Source organism: Phycodurus eques, chromosome 11, assembly GCF_024500275.1.
Source record: "Phycodurus eques isolate BA_2022a chromosome 11, UOR_Pequ_1.1, whole genome shotgun sequence".
NCBI classification, from domain to species: Eukaryota; Metazoa; Chordata; class Actinopteri; order Syngnathiformes; family Syngnathidae; genus Phycodurus; species Phycodurus eques.
The window spans coordinates 5669946-5693256 of NC_084535.1; the positions used below are offsets into that span (position 1 = coordinate 5669946).

At 44.0% G+C, this 23311-nt stretch overlaps 2 protein-coding genes across 3 annotated transcripts in view; one reads left to right on the plus strand and one right to left on the minus strand.

Annotated features, from left to right (window-relative positions):
• tet1 (tet methylcytosine dioxygenase 1) overlaps positions 1–13069 on the minus strand; it is a 39477-nt gene extending 26408 nt beyond the window's left edge. Inside the window, 3 exon segments of the mRNA XM_061689539.1 lie at positions 9205–10410; positions 10412–11197; positions 12663–13069. Of these exon segments, the coding sequence (XP_061545523.1) occupies positions 9205–10410; positions 10412–11074 (1869 nt within the window). The 5' untranslated portion in view covers positions 11075–11197; positions 12663–13069.
• Positions 1–21267, plus strand: part of slc25a16 (solute carrier family 25 member 16) — a 30342-nt gene extending 9075 nt beyond the window's left edge. Inside the window, exons 1-10 of one of the 2 annotated variants that reach the window (XM_061689541.1) lie at positions 13844–14099; positions 14257–14388; positions 15743–15835; positions 15921–16054; positions 16173–16236; positions 17760–17881; positions 17982–18048; positions 18395–18557; positions 18634–18702; positions 19399–21267. In XM_061689541.1, coding sequence (XP_061545525.1) covers positions 14289–14388; positions 15743–15835; positions 15921–16054; positions 16173–16236; positions 17760–17881; positions 17982–18048; positions 18395–18557; positions 18634–18702; positions 19399–19555 — 969 coding nt within the window. In that variant the 5' untranslated portion in view covers positions 13844–14099; positions 14257–14288 and the 3' untranslated portion in view covers positions 19556–21267. Of the gene's footprint in view, positions 1–13843; positions 14100–14256; positions 14389–15742; positions 15836–15920; positions 16055–16172; positions 16237–17759; positions 17882–17981; positions 18049–18394; positions 18558–18633; positions 18703–19398 lie in introns of those variants that run through there. The other variant, XM_061689542.1, reaches the window with a different exon arrangement.
• Positions 21268–23311: the final 2044 nt, after the last annotated feature.

Below are 23311 nucleotides of genomic sequence, written 5' to 3' on the forward strand. Positions count from 1 at the left end.
CACATGCATGTACAACGACACGACAATACGTAGATTATTTGTATGTTGGCAATTTGTTGTTTATCTTCAACTTTGTATACAATGTGTATTAAAAGTGTGTTTTAATAAGTTTAAGTGTGTTTTAATTCTGCGGGAAGGGTAAAACTACAGTATAAAATATTTTTTTTCCCCAAATCTTTTTTCTGGTCTTTTGCAGATTTTCACCTATTGTGGGTGGGTCTGGAAAGTATCTGACGTGATATTAGGGGGTTCACTTTCCAGAAATATTTGTATGAAAAACACTTCTTGTAACACGAAGACCCCCTGGTAGTAGTATTTCTTTTAGGGGGCAAAGGTAGGGATGCGTTTTCAGTCGGACAAACAAAGTGGCACAACTTCAAAAGCCTCTCCGGAGACTTGGAACTCGCCACAACAATCATAGACAGACACGAGAACGCTTGTTCCATAAACGTCTGTGCTATCATTGTCTATAGATCTTCTTGTAATTGAAGAAAGAGCATTTGAAAAGGGCGTTAATGGCTTAGGCTGCATTGGAGCGGCCGACATGACATCTCTGGTTGCCTTTAAGCACGGTGCACACTCAGCAGTACATCTGCACTGAGGTTTACTGGGCTCTCTGGCAGAAGAACTGAGCGCCACATTCACATAAAACAGACATTTCCTCTTCATCTGCTCTTTTCTGTGGTTACTAACCAAACAATGATGCTGTTAGTTGGATCTATCTACCTTAAAGGGCTAATTTCTAGTTAATTGGCTTGGACTGGGTTGAAAGGAAACTATAGGGTTGCACTAATAAACTGTGTCTGAGGTGGACACATGGAGGGTTGGCTCCGCGGAAACGTTGGCAGCGTCCCTGACACTTAAACACATCGTGCGGGCTCCTCTTCTGTCCCACAAGTTTTAATGTGCAATGAATGTGCACATGATTCCTCCAGCTCATTGAGAAAGCATCCACACACGGATGTGGGTGGGGGAAATCAGATGACATACAGTGGTACATTGACTTGTGAGTTTAATTCGTGACCAAGCTTTTAACTCCCTTGGCTCGTATCTCAACTCAGTTTTCCACATTGAATTGAATTGAAATGCCAGCATTCTGTTTCCATCCTTCAAAAAGCACCACCATTTTTCATAAAGAAAAATAGCGCTGTATTATACCCAAACCATCCATCCATCCATCCATTTTCTGAGCCGCTTCTCCTCACTAGGGTCGCAGGCGTGCTGGAGCCTATCCCAGCTGTCATCGGGCAGGAGGCAGGGTACACCCTGAACTGGTTGCCAGCCAATCGCAGGGCACATAGAAACAAACAACCATTCGCAATCATGCCTACGGGCAATTTAGAGTCTCCAATTAATGCATGTTTTTGGGATGTGGGAGGAAACTGGAGTGCCCGGAGAAAACCCACGCAGGCACGGGGAGAACATGCAAACTCCACACAGGCGGGGCCGGGGATTGAACCCGGGTCCTCAGAACTGTGAGGCTGACGCTCTAACCAGTCGGCCACCGTGCCGCTACCCAAACCATAAAAATCATCATAAAAGAGAAAGTAAAGAAATAAACTGGTTTTATAAAGAGTAATTACTGTACATAGGCCTACTGTAGTATCTGTTGGATGTGTGCCTTTTAGGGGCGTGGCCTAGTGATTGACAGCTGGAGTCTGGTTGGCTGGTTAGTCTACGTGTGAACGTCTGCGTGTGAGTTGTGGCCTGCAGCAGCTCCTTACGAGTGTTGTCACTTTGTGTTTGGGTGTGTGAATTTCATGTTCAATAAATGGAAGTTGCGTGCGGTGCTCAAGCAATTGGTGTACGGATGAGGGATGTACACTTTAATTTTTGCTATGGTCAACTTCAGTTTTGCCGTGACGCTCGATATTTGGCGGGCCTTTAAGGGCAACGGCGACTGTCGCTCACCTAAATTTTAACATTGCTGCTTAATCTACTTAATTGTAACAGTATGTTTTTTCTTCTCTCAGTTTGCATCCAACATAATATACCATATTATAGTTGTATGTGTAAAATTAGGGCTGCACACATATACACATATTGCACGTGCCATTATCACGATGCCAATGTTTGTTTGATATATTGTGCAGCCCTATGTAAAATTGGTTCTATTTATATCTACGATTTAATATTTTGGCCAGTAAAAAATATCCATGCCCGGTGGATTTCTTTCCATCTACTGGCCAACTTGGCGGGTGAGTAAAAAAAAAATCTCGGTCCCTGCTCACATGAGACTAACCGGCCAACCCGAGTCCAGCTCCTTACGTCACTCACTAAACCCACACAAACACTGCAATACGTACAGTCATTACACTTTATGAAACCAGCTTATTTATTAACATTCTTTTTTATTTAATTTTATTATGGCGGTGGAGATCGTCCTCAGCACCAGCATCACAGTGTGGCTCAGCAGCTGCTCAGCTGCAGAGAGGAAGGTAGTACAAAGGACAGTAAAGGCTGCTCAGAAGATTGTGGGGGGCATCCTCCACAACACTACAGAAATCTTAACCAGCAGGTGCAGAAAGAGGACTTTCTGCATCTTCAAAGACTCAACCTATCCCGCACAACCTCTCTTCCATCTGCTCCCCTTGGGCAGAAGGCTACGGAGCATCCAATGCAGGACCACCAGGTGGAGGAACAGCTTCTTTCCAGAAGATGTTAGACTATTAAACTCGAACAGTGCTCTGTTGCCCCGACATAAGGCCCCCACCCTCATACATATTCTTCCCTGCACGAGGGACACTATCTTATTTTCTTATGATAGTTATATTTCACATCTTATTGGCAGATGTGGCTCAGTTGGTAGAGCGGGTCATCCAGTGACTGAAAAAGCTCGGCGGTTCGAATCTCTGACTGTCCGCATGTCGAAGTGTCCTCCTCCTAATTTGCTGGCAGTGCCTTGCATGGCAGCAGCTGCCCATTGGTGTGTGAATGAGAGGCTTTGTAAAGCGCTTTGGGCACTGTGATTGTGTAGATAAAAGTGCTGTATACGTGCAGTCCATTTACCATTTATTGGGCTAATCTGAGACCTTGGGTATCAAATTTTGTGCCATATCATGTGTAAAGGTGTGTTGGTATGACTGATTTATGAGCTTGGTCATTGAACAAATTAAACTCCGAAGCCAAGGTAACCCTATAGATATTTTAATAGTATTTTAACAGCAAAAACTGCAGCACTGGGTGGATTTGTACAGATTATAGTTTACTCTAATTACCTGGATGCAGGTTACTGAGTTCAGCGTCTTAAACAGCAGCAGTGGTGCGTGTCTATTGGTTATCTCTGGCTAAGCCTCATTATGACCCTGAGAATACTCAGTCAGAGCAGGCAGGCAGGTCAAAGGTGGGTGGCAGACAATGAGGTCGCCGTGGCAACCGTCAGTGCTGAAGACCTCCGAAGGCATAGAGTGGGGGAAAGCGGCATGCCAGGAGCGTCTGCTCGGAACAAATCACTCTTGCTTTACATTAAGGAGGGTCCCATTTTGGAAACAATAAGAGGGGAGGGTTCTGCATGAGGGCCTGAAGTACAAGACATGTACATGAAATATAACATTCAAATACTCACACAAGATAAAGCCGTTTGAGCATTTATTCAATATCCGTAATAGCCAGTTTAAGGTCCATGTACTTGTACGCTCCTTGTCCTCATTAGTAAGACAACTTCATGTTACGAGTGAGGCACAACTGTGCACTAGTTAACATCTGTGATCATTATCTACTATTGAAGCGCTAGATGCTAACTTGTAGAATTTTATAATGTAGTAGTAGTAGCACATATTTGTCAACTAGTTTTTCCTCACGAGTAACATGTAGTCCTATTACTAAGCCAAAGTTGTCCTGCTAATGTGCAGAAATGTCTTATAGGAGTGGAAGACAGTCGTGGAAAAACATTATTAGTTAGACACATTTGTTCTACTAATTGCAGTGAAATGTCTTAATTGTGAGGACAAAGAGTTTACTAGTACATGGACCTTAAGATGGATATCAAGGATGTTGCTACATGCTTAAATGGCTTTCCATATATGCACACACATGCACAGCTTTAATGATGTTTAATAGCGATAAAGCAAACAGCGTTATACTTGCACATCCCCCAGAGTGCCCTCTCTCTCTCTCTCTCTCTCTCTCTCTCTCTCTCTCTCTCTCTCTCTCTCTCTCTCTCTCTCTCTCTCTGTCTCTCTCACTTTCTCTCTCTCGCTCTCTCTCTCTCTCTGGGGGATGCGCAAGTGTTTTCCTGATACACGTGTTATCTCAGCAGGGTTACTACTACTCTGGCTAATGCACTGCCACAGTAAAAAAAAACAAAAAAAAAAAAAAACGGATTGGACGATGTGTGAGAGATTAATGAGTTGGCAGGAGGAGCTGGGCTGAGCGAGTTGGAGGCTAGAGCAGGTTACGGTTACGCAATTAAAGTCCTATGGGATGCTCACGCTGCAAATTACATGCATGGTCTAGCACACCGTGGTGGGAACTATCCATCCATCCATTTTCTGAGCCGCTTCTCCTCACAAGGGTCGCTGGCGTGCTGGAGCCTATCCCAGCTATCATCGGGCAGGAGGCGGGGTACACCCTGAACTGGTTGCCAGCCAATCGCAGGGCACATACAAACAACCATTCGCACTCACATTCACACCTACGGGCAATTTAGAGTTGTCAATTAACCTACCATGCATGTTTTTGGGATGTGGGAGGAAACCGGAGTGCCCGGAGAAAACCCACGCAGGCACGGGGAGAACATGCAAACTCCACACAGGCGGGGGCGGGGATTGAACCCCGGTCCTCAGAACTGTGAGGCAGACACTCTAACCAGTCGCCAACCGTGAAACATACTCGAGAATAAACTGCACCTGTACAAAAGAATGACATTTAAAAATGTTTTCATTTTTGTGTATTTTGCATCACTTGAGGCCCATAGCACACCGAGCTACACAGCTGAACCCGACTGAATTGTCACGTAGTGTGCGGGGTTCGGCAACTAGTGTATATTCGTGTGTGTGTATATATATATATATAGTGAATGGGGGGATCGGTCAATGCCAACACCTTCATTCTCGCCCGTTTCCTCTTTGTGGCCATCTGCTTATTCCTTTACAAACATGCCTTGTGTTTGCGGTTCAATTAAAAAAAAAAATAATACAGCACAGTATATTAATCTGTTAGAACTGTTTGTTTTCAAATGTTTAAGTAATTTTTTTATTTAAGTTTTATGTGGAATGCAATTTAACTGAATCATTGTTTGAGTGCAGTTTTTAATTTTCCTATATTTAAGAGCAGTGTTGATGTTCAGTTCATAATGTTACAGTGGTTTACAGCAATATTAAATACTGTACAGGGAATAAAACCTGCCAGTTGTTGCTGAATACTTGGGCCTACTACGCGGCTGTATTTTAATGTTGGTCATTAAGGTGGTACTTGGAGAGCTGAGTATTTTATTGAAGTGGTACTTGGTGTAAAATGTTTGAGAACCACTGTCCTATGGGAAAAATGGAATTGAAGAAAATGCAATATTGTACTTCCTGTAGTGTCATATCAGTCTGGAGGGCTTCGTGCTTGAACCAAACAAGCCACTTTTGGCTGACTGAAGCGGTCGAACTGATTTCAAAATAGGTCATTTCCCCTTCGGTTCGAAGCAGATGATGTCCATGTGTTTCATTTTGCATGAGAGTGGAATATTACTCATATTAACTGTCAGTTGGTCAGCCATAATGAAAGAGGCTAGCATGTGAGGACTAGGAACCATCAGTTTCTATACTGCATTTCCTCATTGGGGTGACAGGTGAGCTGAACTCAATCCCGGCTGGGTTTTGGTGAAAGGCGGGGTACACCCTGGAGTAGTCGCCAGCCAGTCACAGGGCACACACTGTTTAGCCAAACAACAATTCAGCCACGTTCACACTTCTATGGACAATTTAGAGTCTTCAATAAACCCGGAGAAAACCCACGCCCAAAACCCATAACACACAAACTTTACACAGGAAGGCCGCAGCCAAGAATCGAACCTCGAACCTCAGACCTGTGAGGCAGATGTGCTAACATCTTCACCGCCGTGCTGCCCCATGTTAGGACTGTTTGCAGGGGGATTTTGCACTATGAAAGGCAGCATTTAGCGTGCTGTGTTAGTGTGTGTGTGTGTGTGTGTGTGTGTGTGTGTGTGTGTGTGTGTGCCTTGAGGGCCAGGGCCCAGCCTTCTCTTGACTGCCCAATATAAGGCGAGGCCATGAGGGACCCATCAAGCAAGCCTGAGTGAAACCAGACATTTTTTTAAAAAAAGGGAAACCTCCACTATAACACTGCTCGCACAAACCAGAGAAGCCTTTTGTTGGCCGAATTGTTCAGAGTGTATTTTCAGCCCCTTTCAATCAGCCTTCGATTATTATTATACGGGGCCAAAACAAACCACAGTGGGCGTTCGAGTTCGCTGTGTTGTGGAAAACAGGAACAGCTATAGACAAGCCACTACACGTGCTACTCCACTTGGCCTCTGCCCTTTTTCACAATCCTGTGGAAGAGACGTTTTACAGGAAGGGTGTGTGAGCTTGATCAGCAAGACTGGCCACCGAGTATATATATCGACATACAGTATTGCTCCATAATTGCGCATGCTGTATACGGTTGTACTCTGGCCCCCCGACTTGACAAGCATCCATAAGAGCTATTAACAAAAATACCACAGTATCATGTTATACGTATATTATACAGTTGTACCTTGACTTACAAGTGCCCCAAGTTTCTGTGTTATTATTTTCATTCAAGACAGTTACTTTGTGCTAATGTGTTATTTCGGTTATATGGCTAGCTAATAGTATTGATGAGCCTCATGTGAAGGTGGTTTGTTTGTGTGAATAAATTTACTTACTGAATACAGTTGCTCATGTAACATGAGATCATGATTGTGTACATGCTAGCTGCATGGCGTCGTGCATGGTGTGTTAAATGCTTTGTCGCCATCTTGTGGTATCTCTACACTATACCTTTTTAGGGTGGGCATCAATTCGGAGATTTCAATATTCATGACGGGTTGGTGACCTATGTCCTGTGAATAGCGGGTTCACCGTAGTATAGTATTTAGACAGCATGATGGAATAGGGGATAACACATCTACCTCACAGTTCTAAGGTTTGGGGTTTGAATCTCTGCTCCGGCATGTTCTTCCCGTGCTAGTGTGAGTTTTCTCCAGGTTCTCCAGTTTCCTCCTGCTTTCCCAAAACATGCATGTTGGGTTCATTGATTGAAAGACTCTAAACTGTAATTGTCCGTAGGTGTGAATGTGTGTGAATGATTGGTTGTTGTATACTGTATTTGCCCTGGCGTCCAGTCCAGGGTGTACCCGGCCTCTTGCCAAAAGTTAGCCGGGATAGGCTCCAGCTTGGCTACACTTGCACGACAGTTAAGATGGTTAAAATGTTAATACTAACCATTCAGCACCTACATTTTCAGGAAAGCTTTTAAAGTTTTGATGACTCTGTTTTCTCATGAGAAAATGTATTAACCTTTGAGGTGAGCACCAATGTCATATCAGTACAGCGAAATAAAGGAACTAGTTCACTTTGAATGAGAGGAATTCTGACAGGGAGTTTACATCCTACCAGCCAGCATGCACGCATGTGTGTGTGTGTGTATGTATGTGTGCATGTGTAAATAAACAAACCCCAGTGAGCCTTAAAGCCACACAAGCCCACACTGACCCACATTTTGGGACGTTCCTAATAGTACGTTTGCAGATTCTTGCCTCTGGGTCGCCTCCCATGCTCGGCAATGGCGCACAAAGGTTTCCACTGAGTGATTCTGCAGGTGTTATATAACAGTCACCCCTAATCTGCCTATGCCTCTGACGGGGAGGTCGACTCAGTCAATGCACTCGCACAAACACACACGCTGAGCCACATGGACCCTCGCTCTTGGTTTCTCCCTCCCCCCAGCCGCATGGACACCATTGAGCGACGCACATGGTGCACGGCTTGGCTCCAAGAATCCATACCACTGAATGAGGACATTTCTGCCTGGCCACAAATTGGCGTGTGTCATATTAAAGGTTTCGCACAATGCCGGCTGGCCCCTAGGTAGGGAGCCCCCAAACAAGTTAGTGCATAAAGCAATTTTGACCCATTAGACGCATTAGCAAACAGCTGCTGTGTGACACACGATGAACACAAAGCAACATTAGGGTTTAACCACCGTGTTGTGTGTGGGGGGTGTGCAACAAATTAAATGTACGTCTTTGGAAACATAAGGATTATGAGGTACATAAATGAGAGAAGGGCAGCGCGGTGAATAAGTGGTTAGAACGTCTGCCTCATAGTTCTGAGGTTCAGGGTTCAAATGTCGGCTCTGGAGGGATTGTATGTTTTCCCAGTACTTGGGCTTCCTCCCACCTTCAAGAAACATGCATGTGGTGTTCATTGAAGACTCTAAATTGTCCATTTGTGTGGATGAAAGTGTAAATGGTTGTTTGTGTACATGTATTTGATTGGCTGGCGACCCGTCCAGGGCATCACCGCCTCTCCAGCTCAGGACAAGCGCTATAGAAAATGGATGGCAATTAATCAGTGGCCCACACAACATTGTTAAACCATAAGATGCAGAATGTCTAAAAGGAGGGTACACTCTGGGCAGGTTGCCAGCCAATCGCAGGGCACGTACAGACAGACAACTGTTAACACTCGTTGACACCTAAGGACAATTTTGAATCTTGTATGAACTGAACATGCATGTCTTTGGAATGTGGGGGGAAACCCCATGCAGGAACGCTAGAGCTGGATTTCATATTGAGAACCTCAGAACTGTGATGTGGATGTGCTAACCACTAGGTCAATTGGCTGCCCTCTACTTGGACTATTTTCACCAAAACAATGAGAAACTATGGCACCATATTTATAAATACCAGAGAAACGCAAACTGGGGGTTCATAGTTGAGGTCTGAACCAAACACTAACACACACATAACAGGCGCATTACTCTAACCACGTGCTGAGCGGCTGCCGGTCATGAAAACAAAGAGGGCATCATCCCACATACTCACTTTAGTCACACATGCATTCACATGGGTTGTCTGTTCTCCACGCCCCTCCCCCACTCAAATATTTCGCAGGAAAGCTGCACCACATCTCGTGAGTCTGAGTGTACCAGTAAAAACATTCAGGTTTGCTGCTAGTAGGTGGCAGGACAACACGTTGTACGCTTTTGGCTAAAATAAAAGAGACTGACCTGTACAGCAGGGAGAGTGAGCGGAGTAGACGGCCTCCTCCTCTTCAGTTCCACACACTTCCTCAACTTACAGATCTGGTGGCCAGTGCTGCGGTTGAGGCAGCAGCTGCACCGGCCGCAGCTGATGGTCCTCAGGCATGGCTCGCACCTCCCGCACCTGCTCCGCTTTCGCCGCTCCTTGCGCTGCTGTTGCTTCCAGGAGGGCGGGCAGCGTCCTCCCTCACACCCCCAGGATACCAATGTTAGGGAGGATTCGCCGTAGCCCTGCTCAGACTCGGTTTCCAAAGAGAAGGAGGAGCGCGTACTCTCTGAGCTGTAGGAAAAGGCAGAGCTGCCGTCCAGAGAGGGTGTCGAGATCTTTGGCGGCAGTTCTAGCTCAGGCGCTGCGACTATTACACCCCTATCCTCGTTGAAGACTGCTGGAGTCTCAACCTGGCTGTGGCGCTCCATTGGTTCAGGAGAGGGCTTCCTATTTTTGGCTTGCGGCGCAGGAAGAGGAGGGTTCTCCAGAGTTTGCAGTCGCTCCCAGAAGCTCCTTGCTTTTAGGGAGTCACTACGGATAATAACCGGGGTACTCCTTGCTACCGGGTTGGTACGTTGCGACATCGAGGTCTCTGGTACAGCAGAGGATTTCAGGACTGGAGGTTTAACACCATGAACCACAGTTTGCATGTTTGTCCCGTCCTGCCTCGGAACCTCTGGTTGGGATGACTCTGAGGTTTCGGGGGCTTTGGTGGGATTTGAGGTAGCTGTGTTTGGAACAGTTAGCACCTTGTCAAACGGCTGTTCCGGCGGTCCATTGATGGACTGAGGTGTATCTGGAGGTTGTGAGAGAACTGGTGTACTGAGGTGGGATTCAGTAGAATTTTTCTCTTTTGGTAGTCTCTCACCAACAACCAGCCCCTCAACAACATCCACTGTCTCTTGCTTCACCTCATCCAACCTCTCAGATGTTTTCTCTGCCAGTCTCTCCACGGTCAACTCTATCTTAGAGTTGTCGTTCCTCGTCTCTCCCAAGATCGCATCAACATCGTCTTTGACATGACTGAGTTTGTGTCCCGTGAAACATGACGTTTGCAGTCCTTGCGAAACAGGAGAGGCAATCCTCGTAGCAGCTAGTTCGCGGGGGCTATCTTTACTAGCGACGTCACAGAGGTCCGGTTGCAGATCTCCACTCGATGAGGCCTCGGTCACAGCCTCACTGATTAATGCTTGTCTGGTTGTCTAGAGGAACACAGTCCTCCAGGTTGTCATTACATGGCGGAGAGTCCGCTTTGAGGGGGCTGCCTTCTTTAGCACCTTTGACATGAGCAGGACCTTGGAAATCTGTTTTCAGAGAAACCGGCAGAAGATGTTCGGGATCTGCTTTCCGAAGGTCCTTATCAGTAGTCGGGTCGTTGTTGCTTTTTTTCAACGGCTGGTTCCGGGTGTTAGCTCTTCCCCGGGTCTTTCTCGCACCCCTGCACAGTTTGGGTGGCAAGCAGGAATCAGCTGACTCCTGCGCCCCCCGTGGGGACTTCCTTCGCCATAGGGTGTCATCTAACTCGCCATAGTGGTCAGGCACCTTGCTCAACCCTCTAAGCCTTGCGGATCCTGTTACACTTAAGGCATGGTTACCTCTACCCAGAGACGCATTGCCCTGAGCTGCGGACCGGCTACCTGTCCCTCGTCCCCGGGGGCTCCGGCCCGATCGGGACTGAGCCCTGGCAGTCGACCTTGTGGGAGCAGTCGTGACCTTCTGGAGACGCTCCGAGGCTCGTCCCCTGCCCTTATTTGAGTTGCTGGTTTGTCGTCTGGTGTTGGCGACTTTCTGGCCATTCTTTCTCTGAGCGGGGGTTTGTCTTCTTGTGGATTTGGTGGTGGCAGGCATGGCTGAGGAAATGGAGGGGAGATTTTTTTACAGCCAGCATGGGAGCCAGATTTTGGTCTCAATTATGTCTAAAATACACCTCTATTGTGTGTTTTTGGGCTGTGGAAACTGGCAGTGCATGACCTATGAAAACAGAATGAAAAGGTAACCAGGGTAATAAAAACACAGATAGAAACATCCAAGTGCCAAGCCTCATCCAGTTATATGTTTTAAAATCTGTGTATCAGTCACAACGTTCTGTCTTGGAAATATCCCAGAAGGACTGAGCAAAAATCTTTCAAAAGTATTGCTGGCTGCAAACAGAAAGGTGATCATAAAACATAGTTGGCTCCAGACAAACTGCCCCACTATGGGCATTTTTCTCTACATTGTAAAATATCTACTATATATGTTCTGGAGCAAATGACTTACCCAGTACACCTCCAAAATATTTGGTTGAAAAACAGAGGGAGAAATGGCATGCTTATTTAGCCAATGAGACTGACTATTTATAAATATTTTGTGTACCAAGTGTGGTATTGTGTCATGCATTAGGCAGATTTGCTTTATCTGAAGGTTCATCCCTGTTTTTTTTTTGTTTTTTTTTGTTGTTTTATGAGTATTTAGTATTTGTCTTTTGTATTTCTTCTTTTTCCTCTTTCTGTATTTAAGACCTGGATTGGTGCACTGACCAGGAATCGAGCCCCTGCCAGCTGCACGAAGAGCAGCGGCATGTACCACTACATTACCAGTTACCAGCTTGGTCTTGGTATGAATTAAACTCATAAGTCAAGGGGCCGCTGTATTTGGATGAGAATAGGGGAAATGAATGGAATGTGAATTGAGAAACATGAAGTAGACGCACATGATTTGCTTAAGCGGACCACATAAAATCATGTGGCAGGGCAGATCTGGCCGGGGCACCTGTGATTCATTGAAGCTAATATGCATGTTTTTAGAATGTGGGAGGAAGTCAGAATAGCCGGAGAAAACCCATGGGGGGCAAGATGTAAACGCCCCACAGGAAGACCAGAGCCCTGTTTCGCACACAGAACCTCAGAACTGTGAGTTGGATTGTGTGCAAACCACTAGTACTCCGTGCCACTTTGGGAAAATAATATTATAATAATGATTATTATTTCAATGCATAATAACCTTTTTAAGCAATTAACAGTAACACGTTTCAGAAAACAAGTCTTACACAAATGTCTTTACTTTATCTGAAGTGACAGTTTGGCCACGCCTGACACATGTCAAGACCGTCGAGACAAAGATAGATAGCATTAGAAGTTATTCTAAACACAAACACTAGCCCGCTTCCTCCTTGGCGTGAGCAGTTTAAAGGGCAAACACGTTGCCGAGTGGGGCTCGAGGCCAGTTCCCGTTGTCGAATGTGCTTATTACAACCTTACAAACGTCTCCCGCGATATATTTTTTTTATTTAGTATTTATTTATTTTTTTTGCACTTGACCGCCCGCGTTTAAAGCGCCTTGTTTGGGGTTAGGGTGGTGGTGGAGGGAGGGGGGGCGACAAACGCCACTTTCACAGGGTTCTGTCGCTCCTATGGGTTTATTTACGCGTTTTTGCGGCGGAAAATGCTTGACATACCAGAGAGAGAGAATCACTTGGGCCGTCTGAAGTGCTAATAATACTCCACGGAGACAGCCAGACCTTGTATGCGTTTCCCCTCCTCGGCAAATTTAGCTCGCCGCCGCTGATGGCGAGTCGTTCCGCTGCTGCTGGGCTCCCACACCGACGCGGTCATGACAGGCGGGCGGGCGGGCGGGCGAGCAGGGCAGGGGGGCCCCCGGTGGCCACGTCGCCGCACTGTTCGCTCGCTTCTCGTCGTCAAAACGTCAAACCCTCTCGTGTCACACACAGCCACGGCCAGGGCAGCCCCGCTCGCTCTCCTCGCTCCCTCCTGCCAGACACCGACCTTCTTCGGGCTAAGCCCGGGTAGAGCGCGTCGTCTCCGGGCTGGAGGGGAGGCGAGAAAACCAGACACGGATAGTAGCTGTCAGTGGGGCCCGGATCGGAAGCGTGTGTGTGTGTGCTTGTCTGACTGCATTCCCCGCCCCGCCTCTCGTCTTCAGCAACTTGTAATAATAAGAGAGTAAAGTTAACATATTTTCTAGACTAAAATAAAATACAATATATAAAAATACAAATATTTTTTTCCAGATTAACATTTTTTTAGATAGAAGCGTGCCACATTTTGTAGAAAAAAGATAGATTTTCTTGAAAAAGGTGCATATTTTTTTGCAATATTATTATGATGATGGTTATTATTAGTTCAATATTTGTAAAAATAAATAAATAGTTAACAAATTAAATACTGAAATGAGCTAATAAATACCGAACTGAGTAAATAAGTATTGAAATTGTTTTTTTATATGTGCCCTGCGATTGGCTGGCAACCAGTTCAGGGTGTATCCCGCCTCTCGCCCAGAGTCAGTTTTGAGAGGCTCCAGCTCGCCCGCGACCCTAGTGAGGATACGGAGTTGTGAAAATGGATGGATCATTAAGTACATATTTAAATAATTCAATACATATAGAAATAAATAGATACATATTGGAATGAGTAAATAAGTCTTGGAATGTATAAATATTGAAATAAATAAATACCGAAATAAGTAATTACTTCATGACACATTACATTTTATTTATTTATTTATTTATTTATTTAGGCGCTCTTGGTAGCTTCCTCCCCTGGTGGTGGAACGTAAACATGACTTCACTGTGGCGCGCTCAATATACGTCATCATGCGTCATTAGCGTGCGATAGTAAACCCAGAGCGAAGGGCACGTCATCGTGTACAGTATAACGTGAACCTCGGAAGCGTCGCTATAACTTATATTTTAACAGGTTTCGGAGTCGAATTATGAATGTTAGCCGACACGCTTATTTGGTACACTTGCCTCTCATGTGAGCTAGCATCGTGTCCAGGAAGAAGGCGACGGAGAAGTCGATTTACTGAAGGGAAATTTGTTCCATCGACCTTCCTCGTTGCTGCTGTCAACGGCGCATGTACAATATGTCACGTCGTAAGTACAGTGCAGTTTTATTTAAAACTAACAACTCAAAGTAGTGTTTTAAAAAATAACTAACATACCTGGTTAATAGGAAAAATGACGCGAGTGCCAATGACCAATACATTAGTAACGATATACAGTATGTCCATTTGTGCTTGGCATTTGTCAGCGATGCATGCGGTGGATTTGTGAGCATCCAGGATGACATCGGAGGCTGCCGCTTCTGTCTCCACACCTCCAGCCCTTAGCAGTACTCCAGCCAGGAGGGACCACTACTGGCTGCGCTCCTTTGTAGCTGGAGGTAGGACCTGACACATTATTGTTATTGAACCATGTCAAGTCGATGCACCACGATTAAAAAAAATAATAATAATAAAGTACTTCCTGCTTTGCTCGACGTTTCCTGCTTTAAACAAACAAACAAAAACTTGGCAGCACGGTGAACTAACGGTTAGTACAACTGCCTGGTGGTGTTGGGAGCATACCAGTATTGTTGTCGCTGTCATCACGGGGCTAATACAGTTGTTGATACGGCTGTTGTTGTGCCCATTGTTCTCTTGTCCCTCCCCTGGCAGCTCAAACCCTCCAAGCCGTTTTCTCTCTCTACCAACCCTCTGTCTCTCCATTTCTCCCTCTGTATTGGGGACAAAGTTGTAACTAACACAGAATTTTTCATACTAAATGTCTGAAATGTTTGTAAGTAGGATAGTGTCTGAATGTGCTCTGCGATTGACTGGGAACCAGTCCAGGGTGCAACCCGCCTCTTGCCCAAAGTCAGATGGGATAAACTGCAGCTCAACCGCAATCCGAATGAGAACAAGTGTTAAAGAAAATGGATGGATGGTTGGACCTTCAGACCTTTTAGTGAAGCTTCTGTTGGAGGCATACTTTCAAAAGTTTCCACATGATGTCATGTCAATTCAGTATGAGGCTGACATAATTCACAAGGCTTTTCAAAATGTCACAGTTATCTGTTGACAATGTTACCACGGATGTGTCGGATTTATTGGTGTTGTGATTTCTCCCCCACCCTCCACAATTCCATTGCTCCCCCATTGCGGGGCCAATGCAACGTACAGCTTTCGCTACCATGACGACCCGGGGCGGAGCTAGGGGGTTGCGACAAGGCAAGTGGCTACTACAAGCTCAGAATGTGAAGGGGGAGGGGGAGGAAACACCCAAAAAGAGAATAAAACTGTATTTTCATTTGTGTATATGGCATTTGCCATTAAAATAAATGGAAATAATCCATTCCAGCCTCCCAAAAGACCTAACAAAATATGTTGTAATGTGTTTTTTAACAACAAACAAATCACAAATATTTAAATTTCTAAAAACATACAGGAATGACATTAACTGTTTTGCTACATTTTCTTTTTTTTTTTTTTTTTTTTTTTTTTTTTTGCTTCAATTCAGGAGACATTGTACTGCTGCTTCTGGTGGTTGCCACCTAGGGGCAGTAAAATACAGATTGATAAACAGTAAATGGAGACGGCCCCAGCACCTAATTCAAAACACTTGAAGTGTGGGCAGGCGCTCCAGGGTTCTGTTTGTATACAAGCAGTTAAAAAGTCAATTATCCATAATATATCCCCTTTATATCGTACGTTTGCTTGATAGAAAAGGTTGTTCATTCTGTGTTTCTCAACCCATAGGTGTCGCAGGATGCTGTGCCAAGACTACAATCGCTCCTCTAGACCGAGTAAAGATTCTGCTTCAGGCCCAGAATCCTCACTACAAACACTTGGGTAAAATGTCTATAAATAGCTGGATTCAATTTGTATTACCCATGAATTCTATAATCATCACTTTATTGTGCCTCTTTCTACGCAGGCGTGTTTTCTACTCTAAAAGCCGTGCCAAAAAAAGAAGGCTTCCGTGGCTTGTACAAGGGTAATGGGGCAATGATGGTGAGGATATTTCCTTATGGCGCAATCCAGTTCATGGCCTTTGACAATTATAAAAAGGTACAGTGCTTCCTCTATTGTGGAGTAAGTCCTTCAGAGTGCAAAAGGCAGAAAATGTGATGCACTTTGCCTTTGATGACAATTTGCCCCACTATATACATTTTCATTTCCTCAACAGTTGCTTAGTAAACAACTTGGGATCTCCGGACACATTCACCACCTCATGGCTGGATCCATGGCAGGTGGGTTAGACAGAGATCTTTGGAAACTAGACCGTATTCCCTCAAATAGTCCACTCCACTCTAATAGATGCCGTGCCCACAGTTAATCACCGGGTTACTCGTTCACTTAAATAAATAAATAGATTCCTCATTTTTGCCTCTCATAAAAAAATAAAATAAAAAAATACTTCTGCAAAACTTGATTCAACCATGTGTCGCCTAGTTGTCTTTACCATAAGGCCCACAGAGGTGGCACCTGTAAAGCTAAAGTTTACAGTGCAGTTTAAATTGATAGTGCTGCTGTTTGCAGAGTGGAGCAATGATTTGTTCCGGAGGCTCATCTCATCAATTGTTTTTGTGCACAGGGCAAAGCAATGAAATTACTGTATCACTTTGGCGACATCTATTGGAATCTTGGTGGTGTTGTTCGGTTTAATTCATTGAAAGTGTTATTCGTCCTTGAACGCACCCTCTGCAGTATGCACCTTTAAAACTGAACGTGAATGCATGTCTCTGCTTCTCTCACGATGCAGCTACCAATAATAGCTGATGTGTATTTTGCCGTTCCAATTTACCTATGTTTCCTAACATTTATTATTATGTGTAAATGCCAAAAGGTGATTTTAGTAACTTGATACCGTTCGTGTCAAGTGCTAGTGCACAAACTTGTTTGCCCGTGTGTGATCAGTCAGTTTCTGCTAATGTGGTTTTTAGGCTAGTATGTTCGCTAATGCTATTGCTGAGCCTCATCTGAAGGTGATTTGTTTGTGTTGAATAATTCACCTACTGATTAAAGTTGTTTATGTAACATGGGTTCATGATTGTGTACATGCGAGGTGTATGGCATTGGTGCTTTATGATCTGCTCCGTTTTCAGCAATTTGCTGCCATCTTGTAGCATCTATACACATTTACCAAACCCCCTGGGCGGTGAGAAAAGTATTAAAACACAACACCTGTAAAAGTTCAAAAAAATAAAGTAGGTAATAACTCCCATGTCCTCTTAAAAATAAGATGCATGGTGATCAATGTACAAAATGTTGGCAGTACAGAGTTGAGGGAATAATATCAGCGTTTCCCTCCCAGGGTGGAATTAAAAAGCCACATAGTATGGGGGAGGAAGGATTTCCTCAGTCTGTTAGTGGATCAGGACAGTCACAGCAGCCTGTCACTGAAGCTGCTCCACTGCCTGGAGATTGTGCTGTGCAGTGGATGCCATGTTGTTGCTGCTGTTGTTATTATATTATGTAATGTAGGAATTTGTACACATAAAATCCTTTCCCTAAAAATGCCTGACTGGTAATTGCCACATCAATCAATCTTTATTGATAAAGCACTTTTCATACATTAAAAGTGCTTTACATAGTGAAAATCAACCTCCTCCCGCAACTCATCCACACACACATGCTTAGATATACCTATGGCCTAGCATTTGCTTAAATAACTGCCCTTGACCACTACATGATGAAATATGGCTTCTGCAATGAAAGCTCTTAATTGCTTCCAGTCAAGTCCTAAAGTGTGCAAATGTGTGTGTTTTGTCAGGTATGACAGCGGTAATATGCACCTATCCACTGGACATGGTTCGAGCCAGACTGGCCTTCCAGGTGACTGGGGACCATCGCTACACAGGAATCGCTAACGCCTTTCACACGATCTATTTGAAGGTGAGCTGCTGGTGGTTGTGTGCATGATACATGGTTGTGAATGTATTATCGCCGCCTGTTCCCACATTATGCTATTTTTCTTTTTGGTATTATGGCACAGGAGGGTGGATTCTTGGGCTTCTACAGGGGACTCACCCCAACCCTCATTGGAATGGCCCCTTATGCAGGTGCTTACTGTTGTCAATACATTTCTGTGAATTCAGTGATACCTTGACTTGCAAAACTGTATTTACCTGTTTATCAATTTTCCCCATTGAAATCAATTCAAGTCAGTGGAATTTTTAAACAGTTTCTCAGTTAATTTGAATTGCTTTCTTTCCTATGGGAAATGTGGAATAATGGGAGAGCTGGGAATGTGAAAAACTATTTCCAGGATATACTGAATGAGCTGACTATCTTGATGTTGGAATGTTTTGAACTGGTTGAGGAATGTGTAAGAAGCAACAAAAATCATCAGAATTTAAGAATAAGAACATTGTTCTCCTGCCCAATGATTGTGTTTTTTGACTTCAGGTTTCTCCTTCTTCACCTTCGGGACCCTGAAAAGCCTCGGCTTGAAACATTTCCCAGAGACGCTGGGACGGCCGTCCTCGGACAACCCCGACGTCCTGGTTTTAAAAACCAAAGTCAACCTGCTGTGCGGAGGAGTTGCTGGCGCCATCGCTCAGACGATATCGTAAGGAGGAGACTTCCACCTGACCTGTAGCCCACTTTGAGCTAAATCTTATTCTTTTTTTTTTTTGTCCCACTAGCTATCCTTTAGATGTGGCACGGCGAAGGATGCAGCTAGGATCTGTGCTTCCTGATTCGCACAAGTGTGGGTAAGTACCACCAGTGTTCACCGGTTTGAGCTTTATAAAAAATTCTGCTTTGACAAAATTAATTTAAGAGATACTACCAAAATGTATGAAGGTACAGTATGTTAGAGCCATCAAAAAAATACACTACAAGATTAAAGTCGTAATCTTTAAGAGACGTTGTGTATCCTATCCCAGCTATTTTCGGGCGGGAGGCAGGGTACACGCTGAACTGGTTGCCAGCCAAACGCAGGGCACAAAGAAACAAACAACCACTTGCACTCACAGTCACACCTATGGGCAATTTAGAGTCTTCAATCTACCTACCACGCATGTTTTTGGGATGTGGGAGGAAATCGGAGTGCCTGGAGAAAACCCACGCAGGCACGGGGAGAACATGCAAAGTCCACACAGGTGGGGCCAGGATTTGAACCCCAGACCTCAGAACTGTGAGGCAGACGTGCTAACCAGTCATCACCGTGCCGGAAGAAGTTGCCATTTACCACGGGGGTTAGTTCAGTGTGAGCGTCTCCTCCATCCTCCTTGCAAGTGTTCTCATTTCGTATTTGTCTCTTTGACTCTTTGTCTATAAACAGCTGAAAGCTTATCAGCGACTGTCGCACCACACCCACCCCCCTCTTCACTTGAGCGGCGCCGTATCTGAAGCTCGCGTGCAGTTAAAATAAATGTTTGAAATTCGTATCTTGTGTACCCGATCAGCTCCCTGAGCAAGACCCTGTCCTACGTCTACAAGGAGTACGGCATCAAGAACGGGCTGTACCGAGGCCTCTCGCTCAACTACATCCGCTGCGTGCCCTCTCAGGCTGTGGCCTTCACCACGTATGAGTTCATGAAGCAGCTCCTCCACCTAAACTAGAGGCCGCGTCGCTCATCTGACTCTTGCAGACATTTACGCGGTATGTCTTAAACACCGCAAACTCGACCGCAGTAAATCCGTTAATGCAGTGTGATGTGGAGGGAGGAAAAGGACAGCAGATATTATTCTGCTTCCCACCCCTACATTATTTTTTTACAGTGGTGCCTTGACTTATAAGTTTAATTTGTTCTGTGACCACGCTCATAACTCAAATCATGTCTGTGTGGATTCTCAGTCGTGGTTTCAACAAATAAGAACAGTCCGGTTGCCTTCGTTCAACCTTTGCGGATATCTCAAATAATCTTTCCCCATTTAATAGAAATGCCATTCATCTGTTCCAGCGACTCCAAAAACAAAAAACACCAACAAAATGTTTGCACTGTTTTGTAATAAGAAAACTCGTTATTACTTTGTATTTTATGAAAACATACAGTACTAACATAATTAACTAGAATGTGAGAAGTTAAACAGTTTGTGCATCAGGATTTCATGCTTTAATTCATTGTGCTGCTCCTTTTGGTGTGCACACTTTGGCCAGCAGGGGGCATTATAATACAGACACATAATACATGAGAAGAAGACGACCCCAACAAAATGACTCAGTAAGCTGCAATATAGCTGTAAAAAAAAAAAAAAAAACTGTAGTATTAGTATTTTTTTGCAGAGGATAAAAGCTATTAGTTATATTATCTGTTTACATGTGTTGCTGCACCGTTTATGTTCAAATATCCGTTGCTTAAAGGTTTATAACAACTGCAATATTGATGCTAGTTTCGTTAACCTCTCTATGGCCTTTTTTATTGTGTTAGCATTATGCCAGCTGACTTTGGTAATTTATGTGGTGTTTGGTTATGTACACAGTGTTGAATACACATTCTTTGTTTTATGTTTAGTTTTATGCTAAACCTCAACTGGGAGTGGCAATAAACGGCTTTAAACAAACACTTGCCCACTTTTTGAAGAATTGCGCTTGCTACCAACTCAAGACAAAAAAAATTGGCTGAAGGACGGCTTGTATCACAAAAAAACTTGTAAGTTGAAGTACCACTGTAGTTTCTGTTTTCATTTCTACCATGGACACAACAGGCAGCTGGAAACAACCATAAACAATCAACTATTTCTATCATCACAGAAAAAATAAATCCACACATTTCTTTGTATTTTATTTTTTTTTTTCGTGAGTTTGATACACTGAAAGTAAAATTTTTTATGGTTCACGTCTTTATAAATGTAAGGGGTGAGTAATAAAAGCATATTTGCCTGTTTTTTTGTTTGTTTTTTTTTTCCAAAAACAGCTCTACAAAAATTGACCAGTTTGTGAATGAGTTCTCATTTTGCCAAACTTTGAATAGAACAGTATCGTGAATTTTTATTATTATTTTTGTTTTTGTCATGCATACAGATCTTTGTGTGCTCATAATCATATAATCACTTGCAATTCCACGATCACAGTACATGCATTCATACTTGATGATTTTACTTGTTGATGTTCATATTTAGATGAATGTAGATCCGATATGTCCGGATCAGCTGATCGTCTGAAAGAAGGGAAAATTGCACTTTAACTGTTTACCTTTTTCTTCTGTTTTTAAAAAATATATAAATTCAGCTACATGCTGCCATGGGTGGTAGCGTTGCTTACAGAAATGTTGTGGTTTACAGTGATAGCTGAACAAATTCATGCGAATAAAACAAGAGTATGTGTCAGATTATTCTTTTTGATCTAAAGCAATTTAAAAACCAGGCCTTCACACCATTTTTTTAATGGCCAAGCGTGGAAATGATCATCAAACTTGGCAATTTAGCATTGTCCATCTGTCTAGGCCAGTGTTTCTCAACTTTTACTGAGCTAAGGCATATATTTTACCTTATAAAAGTCTCACATCACACCACGAAACAAAAATGTCACAAAAAGTTGATACAAAGGTTGATTATGTACTTTCTGCCAACTAGTGGAAGAGCATTTAATACTTCTGCCTGTTGCTATACATCGCTGGCATAGTTAAACAAAGATACATTATTTACAGTAAAGAAAGACTATCCATCCATTTTCTACACCGCTTATCCTCACTTGGGCCGCGGGTATGCTGGAGCCTATCCCAGCTAACTGCGGGCGAGAAGCGGGATACACCCTGAACTGATTGCCAGCCCATCGCAGGGAACTAAATGAAGAACAATTAGGAGAAACTGAATAATTTGTTGCACACCTGAGCATTTCCCTGTGGCAATGCGGTTGAGAATCACTGGTGTAGGACAGTCGTCCCCAACCGCGGACCGGTACCGGGCCGTGAGGCATTTGTTACCGGCCGCAGAGAAAGAATGACCAATTTATATGATTTCTGTTGTATTGCAATTTGCGTGACAGTGTATTTTATTTAAAAAATTTACCGGATCTTTTCCGCCGCCACAGCTGCGCGTCTCAGTTGACACATCAAGACTGCAGAGAACGCTTCTGTTTCCGCTCCCAGCCGGCTCAAACGCTTCTGTTTCCGGTCTGAGCGGGCTGGCTAACGGCGGCAGAGCTCAAAGAACAAAATCCTTTCATAAACTAATTCAGTTCATTACATTTACTGAAAAGATTTGTTCTTTTGAATGAAATGTTCACGAACGAAACATTATATCAGGAGCCCTACTTAAAATACGGGTTTATCGCAACAGTTAACTCCCACGTACCAAGTCCGCTCTGATACAAATACAGTCGTAGGTTTCTGCTCGACACAGGCAGAAGTACTTTTACGGAGTTAAAAGTCTTCTCTCATTGAGGAGCTCCGGAACTGCAGTCTGGTCTGGCTGCCTCCAACAACTCCGACCCCCACTCCTGCATCACGCCCACAGTGGACGTGCCACTGCAGGAGGAAGCACAGCCATAAACCAGGCACTGTTCATCACCTGTCCAATACAGTCCCAACAGTGAAGCATGGTGGTGGCAGCATCATGCTGTGGGTGTGTTTTTCAGCTGCAGGGACAGGACGACTGGTTGCAATCAAAGGAAAGATGAATGTGGCCAAGTACAGGGATATCCTGGACGAAAACCTTCTCAGAGTGCTCAGAACCTCACACTGGGCCAAAGGTTCACCTTCAAAAAATACAAAGACCCTAAGGACACAGTTAAAATACCGAAGGAGTGGCTTCAGAACAACTCCGTGACTGTTTATGAATGGCCCAGGCAGCGGCCTGACTAAATCTCAGTTGAACATCTCTGGAAAGACCTGAAAAAGGCTGCCCACCAACGTTCACCATCCAGCCTGACAGAACTGGAGAGGATCTGCAAGGAGGAATGGCAAATGATCCCCAAATCCAGGTGTGAAAAACTTGTTGCATCATTCCCAAAAAGACTCATGGCTGTATTAGCTCAAAAGGGTGCTTCTACTCAATACTGAGCAAAGGGTCTGAATGGTATATTTCAGTTTTTCTTTTTTAATAAAGCTGCAAAAATTTCAATAATTCAGTTTTTTTCCCGTCAATATGGGGTGGTGTGTCTACATTCATGTGGAAAAAAATGAACTAAAATGATTTTAGCAAATGGGCTGCAATATAAAAAACTGAAAAATTTAAGGGGGTCTGAATACTTCCGTACCCACTGAATATGTATGTGTGTATAAATGTTCATATATATATATATATATATATATATATATATACTACTTGATGCCCCATGTGTGTTAAAGCAGCAGTTGTTTAAAGGTTTGTAATTACTGTAATGTCTATGCTAATTTCCCGTAGCCCGTCTCTGGTGTTTTGCGTTATATGTTAGCA